The sequence below is a fragment of the Prionailurus viverrinus genome, chromosome B2, assembly GCF_022837055.1.
Source record: "Prionailurus viverrinus isolate Anna chromosome B2, UM_Priviv_1.0, whole genome shotgun sequence".
Classification (NCBI taxonomy): Eukaryota; Metazoa; Chordata; class Mammalia; order Carnivora; family Felidae; genus Prionailurus; species Prionailurus viverrinus.
The window spans coordinates 103,094,343-103,112,616 of NC_062565.1; the positions used below are offsets into that span (position 1 = coordinate 103,094,343).

Consider the following 18,274-nt stretch of genomic DNA (forward strand, 5'->3'; position numbering starts at 1 on the left):
TAAAATAGAAAGTAACAAAATTTGCATGTTATATTTCTAGAAAGATAAAAACCAGGGGTGCCTGGGTGGCTCAGTCGGTTGAGCGTCTTGACTCTTGACTTCGGCTCAGGGCACGATCTTGTTCATGGGATGGAGCTCCCTCGGGCTCTGTGTCGGGGGCACGGAGCCTGCTTGGGGTCCTCCCTCTCCCTCACTCCCTGCATCCCCCCTGTGCACACACACACGTGTGCCCTCTTTCTCTCTCAAAATACATATAAACTTAAAAGAAAAAATAAAAGATAAACACCAAAGAGAGGAACCAAAAACACTGAAAATGGCTGCTTTGGTTGAGACTGCAAGAAACTTTATAGAAGTATTCACCGCTGAATGTATCAACAAAAGAAAACCTAATTTACTGAAACAAGATTAATTATAGTTAATGCATACATACATTCAACAAAACCCATGAAAATTACAGAGCATGTAGCTCTGTGTAAAAATTGTAATGAAAACTAGTATGGGAAGTTCTTGGAAGAAAAAAAAATTCTCCTGGGACTATCATCCATTAAATTGCTTACCTTTGACTGTCAAATTGAAGCAACCAAGCCTATCACCAGATAGTGAGTCAGCACCGCACTGTAGCACCACAGCACTAGGTTGATACATTTCCATCACTTTTGAGATAATCTATGTACAAGATAACCAAAGTTATTATCTCTAAAAATACTTTTAAAATTCCATTTTGATTTTATGTTTTTTTTAAAGATTTTATTAAGTATCTTTATACCCATCATGGGGCTCTAACTCATAACTCCAAGATCAAGAGTTACAGGCCCTAACTGTGCTAGCAAGGTGCCTCTCCATTTTGATTTTGAAATAGTAATACTTACAGGCTTAAAAATCTGCCCATAGGACTCATCATCTATACCATCTCTCATTGGAAAATTGACAGCATAGTATTTGCCTTTTCCAGCACCAATATCCTAAAATACATAATTAAACAGCTCTTAGGGAGTATTTCATAGTGAAAATATTTGACATGTTTATTAAAATAGTTTTCTGCAAGATTGTAAAAACAGGTAACAATATCCAATTCTGAATTCAGCTTTTAGGTTAAGAAAGGAAATAATACAGAAGAAGTACATATTCCAATATTAATGGATTGCATTATTAGGCTGAAAAGAATGAGTTCCAATTAATCTGAAATGGTTATCTTGGGAGAACAGAAATTGAACACCAACAATTAAAGGCAATATTACATGAGACCAAGAAATTTATCATCAACAGAATATGTAAGACAACATTATGAATAAAGCTACAGAAAATAAATATTCTGAGCAGAAAAACCCTGCAGAACAATTGTCTCTATAATGCAGAATCCTCCTTGTGGTTCATAATCTGGTGTAAGTTTATTTATGATGAAAGATAAGCCCTGACTGTCCTGATGTCTTGACAACTGCAGACTAAAGCACCAAAATCTGCTCTTTAATTGTGCTTGAAGTAAATGTTTCTACTTGTTGAATAAATAGCACTCTAGGCATTAATACCTTCCAAATGAAGCAAAAGAAACAGAGAGCTGGGTTCAGCAATGTAGACACACTTAGGATACACACACACACACAACATATACTTATTTGTATAAATAAGTATTTGAAATACTTATTTCACGCATAGATGCGTGAGTGTAAATGTACCTCTGCATGTGCACACATATATGTTCCTTAAAGAAACGGTACAGTATAAAAATTGCTACAAAACAGTTATTTACCTGCCACACCAAAGGATTAGGGGTGACTGATACTCAGGTGTTTTAAATTATGATTCAATATACTTGAATCCTTAGGATTACTAACACTTGTGTGTAAATTCTCCCCTGATCTCTCATATAATAATCTGAGCTTGATTCATTTTAAAAAAGCATAGTTTATCCTTCAATATTAGTTATTATGAGCCAACTTCCAACGAAGACAAGTGGGATTATACATCTCCTCCCAACCAAATTTTTCTTAAGAAATCTAAATGTTTATATGTAACTAAATGCAAACCATACAGATGTGGATAAACTAAAAGCACTGTGAATTCTTAAACTCCTTCATTAAAAACCAAATTCCTGGATGGGGCGCCTGGGTGGCGCAGTCGGTTAAGCGTCCGACTTCAGCCAGGTCACGATCTCGCGGTCAGTGAGTTCGAGCCCCGCGTCAGGCTCTGGGCTGATGGCTCAGAGCCTGGAGCCTGTTTCCGATTCTGTGTCTCCCTCTCTCTCTGCCCCTCCCCCGTTCATGCTCTGTCTCTCTCTGTCCCAAAAATAAATAAACGTTGAAAAAAAAAAATTTTTTTTTTAAAAAAACCAAATTCCTGGAATATATCTTGACACTGAGATTTCAGAGTATAGAAAGTTGGTCAGCACTTCTCACTCCAGCCAAAGGCTGGCAACTCAGAGCTGCTCCCCTTGTAGCACCAGGCTGTATCCCTTCCATTTCTAATTCCTCAACTACTACTGTATCATACCCCTTTTTCTTCTACTTATGCTCCCGATCTAATAAATGCATACAATTTTGAACAATGATCAACGCTCAAAGTATCCTTCTTTTCTAATTTAGAATAAATTGTCACGAAGGAAAGGGAATGTTTATCAAATTAACATCTAAAGATACACACAAGTTTTATGAAACTCCAAATATAACTACATGTATGATTGATCTTGAGTTCCTTGCAAAATTTTGGGGATACCTTTTATAATAACCAAAGGGAAAAAATATTATGAGGCTATTTCATATAGTGTGTGCAAAATCTTAAGTGACTAGAAGATATTCAAAGTCATCCTGAAATCTTTTAAAAACATTCATTCTCCAATATTTTCCACCAACAATCATAAGAATACTGTCAGAAATTAAAACACAGGCTGACTTTTGCCATTTCTGAGATTAATTAGGACCATACTGAAAAGAGACTTTAATTTTTTTAAACTTAAAATTAGGAAGGCTTTTGCTGAATTTCTAGTGCAATGGTTGTAGGCAAAGGAATTCTAGTGATTTAGAGCAGTGTCTCTCAAACTTTAATGCACAGAATCTGAGTTTCTGAGGCCTGACAATATGTTCCCAGGAGACACTGATACTGCCAGTTTAAGGGTCATACTCTGAGAATCATTAGTATGTAAGTTAAGACCAAGTGAGGAAAGACACTGAACGAGCTAACAGGCAAGAAAGTGAAAATGTAAATTTTCAATTTTAAAAGCCACATAATTTAAACAGAAATAAACCACTGACACTCTACCTATTTATAAGAAAGATTTCACCATCACAACTCTTACTGAAAGAGCACCACCTTGTGGTCAAATAAAGAAACCTCACATATTTGAAAAACATGGTTGCTAAAATAAACTCCATACCACAGATATGAAAAATAATCTTAATAAAATAATTTAGAACTAATGTTGAATGCCATGCTAAGAGAAATTTCCTATATAATCCAGGCTGAATTAAAAACAGCTATTTAAATTTTTTAATAAATTTCAACATGCATATAGTTTGGTTCAAGAAAAACTAGTGTAGAAAAAGAAAAAAAAAAAAAACTTCAGGAACTTTGTAGAAACAAGATTTGACCACTGGTTTTTACATTCATTAAAGACCACCAAATGGAAGAAGATAACAGAAATATAAAAGAAACAGTTGCATTTAATTTAACAGGCAGGCGGGATAAGCTATGATATTCTTTCCCCAAAGGAAAAAGAGATTAAAATTAGACCTATTAAATCAAGACTAACTATAAAAAGAACAGTACAAGAATCTAAAAAAGATTTTATTGTTTTCTTATTTTCTTCCACCAGTCTTTACAATCAAAGACAATGTTGACTACTATCAAGTAGGTTTTGAAGATTCAAATGAACATCAATCAAGAAGACTGCTTAGTGCTTCAGGGATGTTCAAAAACAATTATTTGGGGCGCCTGGGTGGCGCAGTCGGTTAAGCGTCCGACTTCAGCCAGGTCACGATCTCGCGGTCTGTGAGTTCGAGCCCCGCATCAGGCTCTGGGCTGATGGCTCAGAGCCTGGAGCCTGTTTCCAATTCTGTGTCTCCCTCTCTCTCTGCCCCTCCCCCGTTCATGCTCTGTCTCTCTCTGTCCCAAAAATAAATAAAACGTTGAAAAAAAAAAATTAAAAAAAAAAAACAAAAAAAAAAAACAATTATTCAATCAAAGAAAGTAACCGAGCCAAAGGAAGTCCTCTCAGAATTTTTGTATAGTCAACGAAAGTGAATTCTAGCATATGTTAGATAACATATAAAAAAGACTCTATTCTGCACACAAATTTCAAATTAATGACTCAAGAACAATATTAGTTTAGATATATAATTATTAGCTTCCTCAGTTTTCCTAATATTTATCTCGTAATTATTTATTCAGACCGATTTCAGTCTTACCCGCAAATCTCCTGTTCCGGGAAAGTATTCCCCATACTTATGGAATGATACAGTCATTACACGATCTGTGGTATAAAAAGCTTCTTCGACACCATCACCATGATGGATATCAATATCAATATATAAGACTCTTTGATGATACCTGAAAACAAAGCCATAAGTTTTCAAAGGGTTTTAAGATGGGGAAGAACCACCATGGATTCAGAAAACCTATTTTTGAGCTCTTGCATTCCAGAATGTTTAATCCCTTTTCTTACTTTACTTCCAGCTTAAGAGACCATTCATACACCTGAAATTACAAGTTTGAGGCTTAGATCCTTAAATCTTCTCTTTAGCCCCAATCTAGGTAAGAAAATGTATTTACTCTCTGTGAAATCTGTCCTATTCTACAGGTTTTAAAAACATAAAACATGTTCCTATATATTAACAACTGAAGATTATACCATACTTAGAACTGTTACTTTAAAACATCTCTCTAGTACATTTTCAGGGTTATACAACAGTGGTTAGCAATCTATGGCTCATAGTCCAAATTTGGCCAATGGGATCTTTTTTAAAGCTTTAATGTAAGAATAATTTTTACATTTTTAAATGGCTGAAAAATAAAATTAAAACAGGAATAGTTCAGGATATGTGACAATTAAGTGAAATTCAAATTTCAATGTCCATAAATAAAGTGTTACTGAAACATGGCCACGTTTATTTGTTTACATATTGTCTACGGCTTCTTTTGTGCTTCAACTGCAGAGTAGAGCAGTTGTGACAGAAACCACATTCGGTACTCTCGTCACTTCACAGTGCTGATTGGAGCACTGCAAATTGCAGCGATACAGTTATAACTTGAATGCATTTTAAGAGCCATGTGTATCATCATAATGTGACATCTTATTACTAGCACGCACCCAGGTCAAAACAAGAGAAAAGGAAGGTGAACTCTGAATGTCATCCTTTTATGGCACTGTAACCTGAGGATTATTCTGTTACTGAGTTTAATGGCAGCACTGTATTTATTACATGATGATACCACAGCTATGTTAAAAGAAAATAATGTAAACTGACATTATCAAACTAAGCACTCTTAGGAACAGTCTCAACTCACAGGAAAGCACCATTCAGCAAAGTTATGAAATAAAAGTAGAATGTCTCATCACAGCAGAATCTCTTCACAAAAATAATAAAGCTGTGAGCAAAGCAAGTTTCTAAGTGATTCATAAGTGGCTTATCAACTGTCAACTAATTAAATGTTTGATCACATCAGTTAAAGAAATATGTCTAGACAAATTAAGTTAAACTTATTTAAGAATATAAGCATGTGGGGGGCGCCTGGGTGGCTCAGTCAGTTAAGTGTCCGACTTCAGCTCAGGTCATGATCTCGCGGTCTGTGAGTTCGAGCCCCGCGTCAGGCTCTGTGCTAACCGCTCAGAGCCTGGAGCCTGTTTCAGATTCTGTGTCTCCCTCTCTCTCTCACCCTTCCCCGTTCATGCTCTGTCTCTCTCTGTCTCAAAAATAAATAAATGTAAAAAAAAAAATTAAAAAAAAAAAAAAGAATATAAGCATGTGGGCAAGAACTGTTACTCAAGAGATGAAGACACAAGAACCAACATCAATAGTAAATTAAAAACCAAGGCAAATAATTTCAAATGGTTTTCCCTGGTTCTCAATGAGCTCACTGAAACATTTTAGTTGTTTATATGAGGAGTCAATTCCAAATTTTACATGACTGAAAAATTAGCTTCTATGAACCGTATGCATGGAATCAACTATACACAACATTTTCAGTACTGAGAAAAAACTAATTCACTACAATCTCAAGTGGAATCTAAGACATGTTACAACCGATAATGGTTAAAAAAAACCAAAACTTTATAAATTTCCAAATTCTTAAGTACCTCCTCTATAGATACCGCTCTCAAACTGCCATCAAGGGTAACTTTAAAACTGTTCTAGTAATTTAGAGATAATTTTATCCATTAATAGAGAACAAAGCCCCACTGCGCGTAAATCTACACAAACTCATTCCAAAAAACAAATTTCCTTTAACACAACGTTTCATATTTTTGCTTTCAAGAGTTAAAACTTACAAAATGTTAGAACATGAACTTCAGGGTCATGTCATTTCTCATTAGTTGAAACTATAACCCAAATCTAAATCGCTACACTACTTCTAGTATTTTTTAAAAGGATATTTAATGGGACTTTTAGATATACATAGGCATTTCTCATTCTCATTAATCCAAGGAATGGGAAAATGTCCTGCATTTCTACAATGGTTTATAGAAAATCCATAGAAGACTCACCATAACTACTTTTAACCTACTTGATATGTTTTTTAAAGCCATAGATTCATATTGTTTTAAACTTTTTTCATAAGAAAAATAACACAAATTAACTTACTTTAGTAACTCAAGGATGGCAAGTACAATATCATTAACATAACAGAATCCTGATGCTTCTGATTTCTTAGCATGATGTAATCCTCCAGCCCAGTTAACAGCCATATCAGTTTGTTGTCGGTTTAACTTCACAGCTCCAGCTAAAAAACCAGACAGGGTAGACTTTGAAAGTGTTTAAAATAAAAAACAGTAGAACTAGACAAAAGCCCTATATAGAGTATGCCATGTATAAAAGAACTTAAAATTACAAAAATATAAGGATCACTGTCTAGGGCACAAACAGCAATTTCTTCTTAGATAAATATATATATATTTTAAGTTTATTTATTTTTGACAGAGACAAAGTGCAAGCATGAGCTGGGGAGGGGCAGAAAGAGAGAGGAAGACACAGAATCCGAAGCAGGCTCCAAGCTCCAAGGTGTCAGCACAGAGCCTGACGTGGGGCTCAAACTCACGAACTGTGAGATCATGACCTAGGCCAAAGTCAGATGCTTAACCAACTGAGCCACCCAGGCGCCCCTCCTTAGATAAATATTATCCTATAGCTGTGATCTGATTAAATAAGGGTATATATGGAAATTGGTAACTAGAGAGGCAGAAGAGAGAAATCTCTAAGTGAAAATATAATAGCAGTAAGAAACTGAAAACTTCAAATCATTATGACCATAAAACATGGGGAATTCATTGACTGATTTTTAAAGAAAGAAGTAACTACCTTTACTTACTTTTTTTTCAAAGTAAGCTCTACACCCAATGTGGGGCTTGAATTCATGATTCCTAGATCAAGAGTCACATGCTCTACCCAATGGTCAGTCAGGTGCCCCAAACACAGGGGTTTTTAAAGACAACTGTACTCTACTATAAACATACAGACTACTTTTTTGTTATTAAAATCCACTACCATTAAAACTTATGCTCTAAACAAATAACCCAAAAGATACATACTAAGTTTAAGTCATTTTTTTTTAAGTTTGAGAGAGCGAGCATAAGCAGGTGAGGGGGAAAAAGGATCCCAAGCAGGCTCTGTGATGCCAGCACAGAGCCTGACGCAAGGCTTGAACCCACAAACCGTGAGATCTTGACCTGAGCCAAAACCAAGAGTTGGACGCTTAACCAACTGAGCCACCCAGGTGCCCCTAAGCCAATTTTTAAATCTGAATCAGGACACTTACCAACTGAGCCACCAGTTGAGAGCTGACAAAACTCAAAGAGTCCATCAAACACTGGACAATCCTCTCCAACATTAACTGTGAAAGATGGATTTCAGTTACAAGCCCTTCTGTGAATTAATGAAACCTTTTCTTATAAAAACGTTATTTGATGCAATCATAAAACATCTTGGTAGAAAGCTAAAGTTTGTTACTTAAAAATATATCATTTATCCAAGGTAATTAAAGCATTATATGTGAAACACCACCATCAAATCTTACCAGGATTATTTGTAGAACATCTCTACTCTATTACCAAAAAATCAGTAGCAATCAAAATATAAAACGTATTTGATTTAATTAAAACACAGACTTAAATTTAGGCATTTCTCCTCAAATATTCAATAAATTAATCAAGATTCTACAAAATTGAAGCAACTTTAATTCCTTTATAATTTACTCTCTCTACAATTCCTTACATGCACAGACTATCCATAACTTTGAACTATATTTTAGCGAGTACTAAAAAGATAAAGCAGCAGGTTGCCTACCCCATCTCAAAGGAGAAGAATTAACTAAGTTCATAACAGCCAGGGCGTAGAAGAAAGGAGTATATAAAGCACGAGAAAACAACACCTACAGATACATGACACACTGCAATATATTTAGTTCCTTACTACAGACAGGATAAAAGGGACATATATGTATATAACCCATTCTCAAGTCTCTCCCCACTTCTCAAATTACAACTTCTTCAAAAGTAAGGGTAATTATTTTACATAGCTTTGTATATATATCCTTAATCTAACACTACAATGAATAAATTTTAGTTTCTTACTGCTCAGATATAATCATAATCATAATATAATTCAGTACTATGTATTAATAAATCAATCCTGTTAATTCATCTGCCCCATCTACTCATGACTTTTAATCTTAAGCCTAAATCTCCATCAAAAAAAATGTATAAATAGTATGTTCTATTTACATTACAGCATTTTACTGAATAAATAATCTATAGTAGAAATGTATACAAAGTTCTATAAATGTATGAGATGTCTAACAACTACACTTAATTTGGCATTATTGAAATTGTTTATTAAAAAAAAATCATCACTAAAATTAATAAAAACACTAATAAGAATGAACTCCAGTTAACAAGGTTTAAAAAACTCTGTTGCAATCATTCTAGGATGACACTTTGCATTACACTTTCAAGCCAACCAATCACTAATAAAATACTTTTTATCTATAAAATGCTTTATAGAAGAAAATCAAAAGTGTCACTAACAATGGGAAGGAACAGATTATGTATTACAATCCAGATTAACTAAAGCACACAAATAGAAAATGAGATATATATACCAGGCTAAGACCAATCAAAGTATAATCACTTTTTTTAAACAGCAAGGGAACAAAGTCTTCCCACTAATACCCATTCTCCCAAAGTTAACCAAAACAAAGAGTAAAGGAACACCAAATAGCTCTTTGGCAGTTTGGCAAATCAATAGGCTTCAAGCAGAGTTTGCTTTTGTTGTTTACAAAGTAGCTTTAATATTTTTACATTGACTTTTCAAACCAATAATTAAAATAATATTTAGATCAGGCAGAATACCTAGATTTGGATAACTCTAATTATAAGCTTCTAAAAATACTCATTTACACTTATCAATACTAGCATATATTTTTAGCACAGAAACGTACATCTCTGCATCTGCTTACTATACTCAGACATATTATCTGGTCTTATTGAACGTAGAAATTTGATGTACTCATCACTGTGGTATTTTGTCATTTCCTCAGCAGTGGCTTTATGGGGCCTCTGTGAAGAAAACCAAATGTCAGAATTGTGGAATTACAACTGGTTATATCAGAATTATCAAACACAAAATATACAATTTCCCCTAACCGTCCTCTAAAAGAATTAGGCTGGCCAGAACAAAATAAATTTCAAAGCTAATCCAAATTTATACATGTGTGTTTTTAGGAAACCGTATCAATTCTGAAGCGAATTTCTACTCCTTTAAAAGCATTAGACAGGTCTGGCCCCAACTATAAATTAATCACTCCTTTTATTTTAGTGGAAATGGCTCAACACTTACCGAATCCATCTTTAGAAACACTTTCTTTCATTTTCCGTCACAAACCTTCTATCATAAACCTGCTCTGCATACAGTGAGAATGAGACTCAATCTCAATTTTAAGTCTTTGTTCAGGATCTCTCTTCCTTTCCTTTGCCTATCTTAATTATCCTTGTGCCCAAGAGCTCAATTTTATTTATGACACACTTCTCCCAGAAGCCCAGAAGGCTTCCAGATAGTCTTATCCAATCCTCTCCTCTGTTTATATTTCAAAGAAAATAACTCATGTGTATATACGTACATATATATACATACATACATATACACACACACACATATATATATATACACACACACACACACATACATACACACACCCCCAACACTGTTAACTGCTTCAAGTCTTTCTTTTCTCCCCAGATAGGCAAGAATTGTGTCTTGCATTTGTTTATATATACTCCCATCAGTGCAAAAACATTTAAAGCAGTTGTATCTTAAATGTTATTTATATTCTGCACGTCCACTAACACACTGTTCCATATGCCAATTTTCTAGAATTTTCTACATAATTCTTTCGTAATAGTCCCAGGTCAACTCTTCAGCAGCACAGCCAGGTCAACCACTACGGTAACAAAAATATTTAGTATGCTAAACTGAGTTGTTCTCCAGAATGTGAAAAGGTGGGATATGGGAAACTTTTTAAAAGTAGTGGAGGAGCAGGGAAAAGAGAGGCTACAGTTCCCACACTCCCAGTTTTCTCTGAAGAATAAAACAAAAAGGAGTTTCTGTTTTCTTCCAGACTTTTTCATCTGCTAAATGCCCTCCAAAGGGAGTAATAAAGTTTCAGGGCAGTAGATTAAAAAAATAAAATCACTGCTGAATATTTACCAAAAGGTATACTCACATATATTTCCATTTTTCTATATAAGCCATAATTTAGCAGCAAGTTGTGGGTCATGCGGATTCTATGAGGTTTCATGGGATGACCCTGTCCATAATAATAATTCCCAATATCACCTAAAATAGAAAAACAACATCAACTGAATAATACGAACAAGAGAATCTTCACAATCTAAATTTATGTAGGTTTATCAGTAGCAGGCATTTATCACCCAAATAAGATTTAAAACCTTAAATAATGATTTTGGATTTTTCAACTTTCAAATTGTATTACAAAACCAAGATACTATGTACACGTTTACATGTGATAACTCCATTAGTATATGTTATGCTTATTTATAAATTAAGGCAAGGAAGCTTTCTGATTTTCACCTTACCAAAATTTCTTATTTAGGATTAGTCCAAATAAAATACTCTGTAATGACTTACAAAAGTGGTTTTTGTTACTTAAATTGATAATTACTTTTCATATTCACTGGCAAGTTCAGATGCCTAAGGTAAATTCGCTGAGTTTCACTGTTATTATTTAAAGATTTTACAGCAATTACTTCCTGAATATTTACTGGCATTCCAGAAATCCTTTAGAGTTAGAATTATGTGGGTTAAAACATTCCACATACATCCTGATCACAGTTTATGAGAGAAATTTTTGGTAAATGAAATTTAGATCGTAAATAAAATTTTGCTCTGATGAGACACACATACTCATGACATTTTTTAAGGCAGAAAGGATATTTTGTCTCATTCTTAATGATTAAAAGTTGTAACTGCCAGCCTACCTTTCCATGACATCTTATATACCAACGTTTTAAAACTTATACATAAGGTCTATTTTAAAATGAGCAGGTAACACCAAAACCAGATTTTCATCTATCAAATTTCAATAAAATCAATACTTTCAGGTAAAGACCTAGTGGTTTTATAATAAAAATATTAAGGAAACCTCTAAAAATATACTATTTTTTTAATGTAACAAGCACTTTCTGCAACAGACTGTATTAAATTAGAAATTATTTTAGTATCAATTCTAGTCTTTAAATAAATAATTCCGAAATTTTGTGAGGACAGTCAAGCTGACTTTAATGGCTTGAAGTTAATCACTTCAACATGAGTTTATGTAAAAGCTAGGGATAAAGAATACCATTTCCCTCTCTATCTTCAGGATCAAAAAAATCTTCCAAAATCCTAATATACACTTTTGGTTAAAAAAAAAAATTTTTTTTAATGTTTATTATTTTTGAGAGAGACACACACACAGAGCAAGCAGGGGAGAGGCAGAGAGAGAGAGAGAGAGAGAGAGACAGACAGACAGACAGACAGACAGAATTGGAAGTAGGCTCCAGGTTCTGAGGACAGAGCCCAATGGGGGGCTCGATACCACAAATGAGGAGATCATGACCTGAGCTGAAGACGGTGGCTTAACTGACTGAGTCACCCAGGTGCCCCCACCTTTTTTGGTTTAATGTAAACTGAGAACTCAAAAACTTGCATTTCTCTCTTCCATGTATTTGATAATACTCCAGGACAAACATTCCTGTTTTATAATGGGCCTATTTTCATAACATAGCTATTTCTAAATACTACTACGGTTTTATTTTGTTGGTATTGTAACACTAATTTACTTAACTCATTTTCAATACAAACTCTCTTCCGAAAACAACATATACACAGTCATTTAAAGGGAAAGCCACCTTTCTTAAACCAAGAGCCAACAACAAAGCTAAGACAATACAGACAAGTAGCTGAGGAAGACTATGGGGATATGTAACATTCCTCTGCGTATATATATCACAATTCAGAGGCCATGTATGAAATAAACTACCTTTACAAGGATATACTATGAAGCTCAGTTCTACATGGTTGGCACCACACATACTTCCTTGAAAGCAACCTGGTTTCAAGAAATTCTTGAGGTATGGAAAGCCCGCTAGAATCACAAAGCATCACGTACCCAAATTAATGCAAGGGAGGTTACGTCTAAGTTATCACTACCAAGAGACCATGAGAATAAGAATAAAGAAACTTGTCTTCAGAGAACTTCCAAACACTTGGTTAGATTTACTAAGATGAGAGGTCTCTAACATCTATTATATTTTAAGACCAAATAACTCTAGTTATAGACATACTGAGAGTCCAATGGAAAGCCACTAATAATCTAATAATAGGAAAGATGCCAATAACCTACAGAAGGGTGACTACAGTAGCAATTTCTCAGCAAGCATGTTTGAAAAAAAAAATGATAGCAGCAATGAACATTTATTGAGTGCTTACTAGGAGGTACAATTCTAAGCACTTCACATTATGATCTGTTAATCTTGTCAATTAACCCTATGATGTAGGTATTTATTATTACTATTGTTCCTATAGTGAAGAAATGTGAGATGCAGCTGAGTCCGGTAATATTGCCAAGCTAGAAGAGCTATAGTCAAATGTGGGCAGAACAACGCAGACCATCTTTAAGCAGTAGCTAGTAGGAGAGCAACGACATTTACAGTCAGTAGAAATGGTAGGGGAAAGCCTGGCTAGGAAAGGATAGAATATGGTAAAGGTTTAGGGTCTTCACTAATTTCAAGAAAATGAATATAAGAAACTACCTATCTAATCCATCACTTTTTTACCAATATAGGGTCCTCCAATTTTGTATGAATATACGTAGCTTTCAACAAGTTTTCTCTGCTACAATTTAGGCGCCCCAGACCCATAAAAAATATGTGCCCCCTACCTAAATGACACATGTCCACAAGGGCAACCAAGCCAAAGATAAGTATTAACTGGTTTACCAAGAATTCCCCCAAAATGTAAGGGGTTAATAAAAGAACCATCTCCCAATTCTTTCTGGTTTAATCCCATATCTCAAAATTCTCTCAAGGCTGCTTTGTAGCCATCCACTTTTCAATAAACATAAAATGTCTTTTCTTAGCTTTAAGAACCTACAAATTCCACTCATCTAAGTGGTGAAGTAATGCAAGTTGGACATTTTATTTTTTTTAACGTTTATTTATTTTTGGGACAGAGACAGACAGAGCATGAACGGGGGAGGGGCAGAGAGAGAGGGAGACACAGAATCCGAAGCAGGCTCCAGGCTCTGAGGCATCAGTCCAGAGCCCGACGTGGGGCTCGAACTCACAAACCGCGAGATCGTGACCTGAGCTGAAGTCGGACGCTTAACCGACTGAGCCACCCAGGCGCCCCGCAACTTGGACATTTTAAATGTTATCTTGATTTTCATCAAAATACATAAAAATGCTTTACCAATGAAGCAAACATCAGAAAAATTAGCTCAAGGTGGTTCCCTGAACACAATAAATTTTAATCGTCAACATGAAGAAGTCCTCACAAAGAATTCATTTTATCTGCAAAATTTTAGCAACTGTTCACTCTTCAAAAGAAGCTATCAGAACAAAATGGCTACTAAGATCTACACTCTCACCTAAAGTACTTGAGACTAGATGTATTTAAGATTTTTTTTCAGGTTTTATAAATGTAGTTGTTACATCTGTTGTATATTATGTGATATCCTGGGATCTACACAGCAGCCTATAATCAAACATTAATATTTTTGCAGCAAAAAAATGTGTGAAGATTCACAATATGCAGAATAATGATTATAAATATTAATTTTTTCATCTTCCACATATTGCTTAGTCCACTATCTTTAACACACTGGCCACTGGCTTCCATAAACTGCTCTCTTGGACTACTCTACCCCATAGCCACTCCTCCACCAACCTTTAAGTATCAGGAGCTTCTCAAGTTCATTCATTCATTTAACAAAATCAAGAGACTACCATGTGCCAGGCACTTTTTTAGGTGCTTGGACAAGTCAGTGAACAAGAGAGGACTGCTCTAAAAATCTTCTTCTCTTAGGAATGAGTCACCTAATCTGTTCCATCTAGATAGAAACTTAGGAATCATCCTTTATTCTGTATCACCATTAACCAGTTCCAGCTCCATTTCCAATCCACCAACAAGTTCTTTTTACTCTCAAAACCTCTCTTAAATGTGTCCATTTCTGTCAACCACAACCATGGTATTTTATGTGGACCAACATACATTCAATTCTTGCTTTCAGTCTTCCATTCATCACTCTTTACCATCCTTTTTCCACTTAAAGAGTTCTATTTAAAAACCTTCAGTGGTTTTCTATTCCCTGAACAAAGTTAAAATCTCTTAGTACATGTCTTGCGTGGTCTGGCCCTTTACTACCTTGCCTTGGCATCCCATGGTTCCCCTACATCTTCCCTTTTGTTTAGTGTGCCAAATCCTAACTTACTTGGCCTTTGTAGTTTGCAATGTACTACATAGGAAAACTTTTTTCCCCTAATGTTTTTTTTTTTTAATGTTTATTTTTTAAAGAGTGGGACAGAGCATGAACAGGGAAGGGCAGAGAGAGAGGGAGACACAGAATCTGAAGCAGGCTCCAGAGCTCAGCACACAGCCCGACGGGGGGCTCAATACCACAAATGAAGAGATCATGACCTGAGATGAAGTCAGATGCTTAAGCCACTAAGCCACCCATGTGTCCTCATAGGAAAACTCTTTTAAAACTGGCCCATTCTCTTCCTTCAGGCCTTCCTTGTCTGAACAGCCTGCAAAGGTCCACACTTAGGTATACAGCTTTTATTTCCTTCTTAGGACTTAAATAATCTTTTGTCTACCTGGCACACAAATATTAAACCCATTTGATATTTCTATGGGCTTTCATAAACAAGTATAAGCTAACTGCTATGGAAATAGAGAGGAACAGGACTTATTAACCAGTACAAATATCCTTATTAAACTTTTAAATCTGATCTCATTCATATTTCAATGCTATTATCATTCTCTAAGAGATTACCAATTCCAACTATCTCCTTAAATACTTATCAACCGAAGCATTTACAAGTTTTTGTTAAAAAAAATAATTACTAATACTTTCTGTTTTGTAAGAGGAAGCCCCCGGCCCACCCTTTTTTTGTAGCAGCCTAAGGAGGTCCACTGTTGCGTCACCAAAGGAAAAAAGAAAAATCTTTTAGGTACCAGGTTTTGACCTCTTCTTGGACATTAAAACCAGTCAATGTGGTAAAGGATAAGGAGTGGACTGGGTCAAACAAGGATACGAATCTATTTTCAAATGTAATATAAACAAAATGCCACTCACTTTACCTGTCTATAACTCAGAATGGTTTTAAGAAGCAAAGAAAATGTTATATGAAAGTGCTCTATCCAGGGGCGCCTGGGTGGCTCAGTCAGTTGAGCGGCCGACTTCGGCTCAGGTCATGATCTTGCGGTCCGTGGGTTCGAGCCCCGCGTCGGGCTCTGTGCTGACAGCTCAGAGCCTGGAGCCTGTTTCAGATTCTGTGTCTCCCTCTTTCTCTGACCCTCCCCTGTTCATGCTCTCTGTCTCAAAAATAAATAAATGTTAAAAAAAAAAAAAGTGCTCTACCCATAAAAATAAGGTACTGATCATTTATTCATCAATAATTTAAAAAACCTTTAACTTTTATTTACATGATAGAGGCACAGACATAAGCAAAACAGACAAGACTCTGTCCTCACAAAGCTTATATTCAGTGAGGTGGACAAAATTCAGGTGATATAAACAGCATGAGAGTATAATAGGGAAAAAATCAGTAATGAGGATTAAGGTAATAGGGAAAAGTCTCATAAGGTGAAATTTTAAGGAAACGAGTAGTAAAGAATAGCTGGGGGAAGAGGACCCAAGTATAAGAAAAACTGTTTAAGTTTTACACAGTACTAGGTCTAAATAGTGATGTGCAATTAGGACTACTGGTATTTATGAACTGCTGCTGTAATTCATTCAGTACTCTGATTTGCTGATAACCTGTTCTAGAAAAAATGATTACCTATTTTACGGATAATATTTATACTACAGCAAAGAACCCATGCCGTTTTATTAAAGGCTATCTATCTAACAAAAAGCCTTGGCACCACTGTTACAAATAAAAGTCTAAGAAAATCTGTGAATAGTTGGCTGCCAAACAGAATTCTTATGAGTATCCTGGGAGGTGCAATCTTGATAACTTTTATATTCTATCTTTGTATAGTGGTGCATGCTTTTCATTGAACCACTTGTCTCCAAAAATTCTGATGCACACTATCAAGAGGAAAAAACAGAGCACAGAGCAATATACAGACAATTATGTAAATGACATATATATACAACCCTATTATATCACATACATTGTAAAATAGGCACTAAATGTGATTGGCCTAAAGCTTGATTCAAAACAAAGCACATTTAACATTTCTAGATAAAGTGTTATAAATGCATTGTGGGGCACCCGGTTGGCTCAGTGGTTAGGTGTCTGACTCTTGATTTGGCTCAGGTCATGATCCGGCCCACATCTGGCTCTGTAGAAGGGACCCTGCTTGGGATTCTCCCTCTCCCTCTCTCTCTGCCCCACCACTGCTTGCGTGGGCTCTCTCTCACAAGATAAATAAGTAAACTTAAAAAAATAAAATAAATGTGAGTATCACAGACGAGGCCGTTAACACAGCTTGGTTTGCTTATTACATTTAAGTACAGAAATCACATCATTTTAAAGTCAGAAGGGATCTCAGCAACTAGTTATGTCACTGTACATAGTATTGATAATCTTGTAGTACCTACAAGAATACCAAGATTTAGAAGGGAGTTTTTGGAAACTTTGGAGGCATGGGTCAACAATTGCTGCAGTTTCCTCAAAGGTTTAAGGATACCTCATCCACCAATGCCTGAAGGTTCACCTGGAACCAGCGTTCCAGCCATCTAAAGGGTGTAATACTGAACACTATAAAGCATACAGAGAAAAATACACGTCTTCAAGAAGTCTCTTTCATTTGCTAGATATTCTCTCTGTGTTGCAAAGAGTGTGCCTAATGGTCCCAACTAAGCCTAAACGGAGGATTCCTATGGTTGTAGAATTCGCTTCACTCCTGTCTTCTACTCTCTTTACCAACACATTAAAAGCAGCTAATTTAGGCGAGCAGATTTTTAGTTTCAATCCAATCCATGTTGTATACCTCCAAGTCTCCCCATTCTTTGGTGCAGAAGCTACTTTACCTTTCTCTTTCCTCACAATTAGAAAAAGAAAAATTACCACTACCTTTATAAGCTGACAAAATAGGATTTTGGGGATAATGTAAGCTTTTGGAATTAATTGTTCAAAGCTTAGTATATATGCTATCACGTACTAATAATTAGCACAACGATACCCAGCCAACTTAATAGTTTCTCCAAAACATTTTATTAGCTCCCCCCACCCCCGACAAAAATCCAAAGAAAATTCCAAATGAAAGCAACCAAAAATTCCATTCTAAAAATGAGGCAAGAGCCTTAGATTTCCAAAAACTCAGTTACACAACTGGTGTTG

General features: G+C 35.5%; 1 protein-coding gene across 1 annotated transcript in view; it reads right to left on the bottom strand.

The window, feature by feature from the left end:
- The window catches only part of HDAC2 (histone deacetylase 2), a 30,021-nt gene that overhangs the window by 9,315 nt on the left and 2,432 nt on the right, over positions 1-18,274 (bottom strand). The window contains exons 2-8 of the mRNA XM_047858966.1: positions 10,924-11,036; positions 9,643-9,760; positions 7,963-8,037; positions 6,792-6,930; positions 4,398-4,539; positions 870-962; positions 558-666 (exon numbers count right to left, since the gene is read on the bottom strand). Of these exons, the coding sequence (XP_047714922.1) occupies positions 558-666; positions 870-962; positions 4,398-4,539; positions 6,792-6,930; positions 7,963-8,037; positions 9,643-9,760; positions 10,924-11,036 (789 nt within the window). The remainder of the gene's footprint in view (positions 1-557; positions 667-869; positions 963-4,397; positions 4,540-6,791; positions 6,931-7,962; positions 8,038-9,642; positions 9,761-10,923; positions 11,037-18,274) is intronic.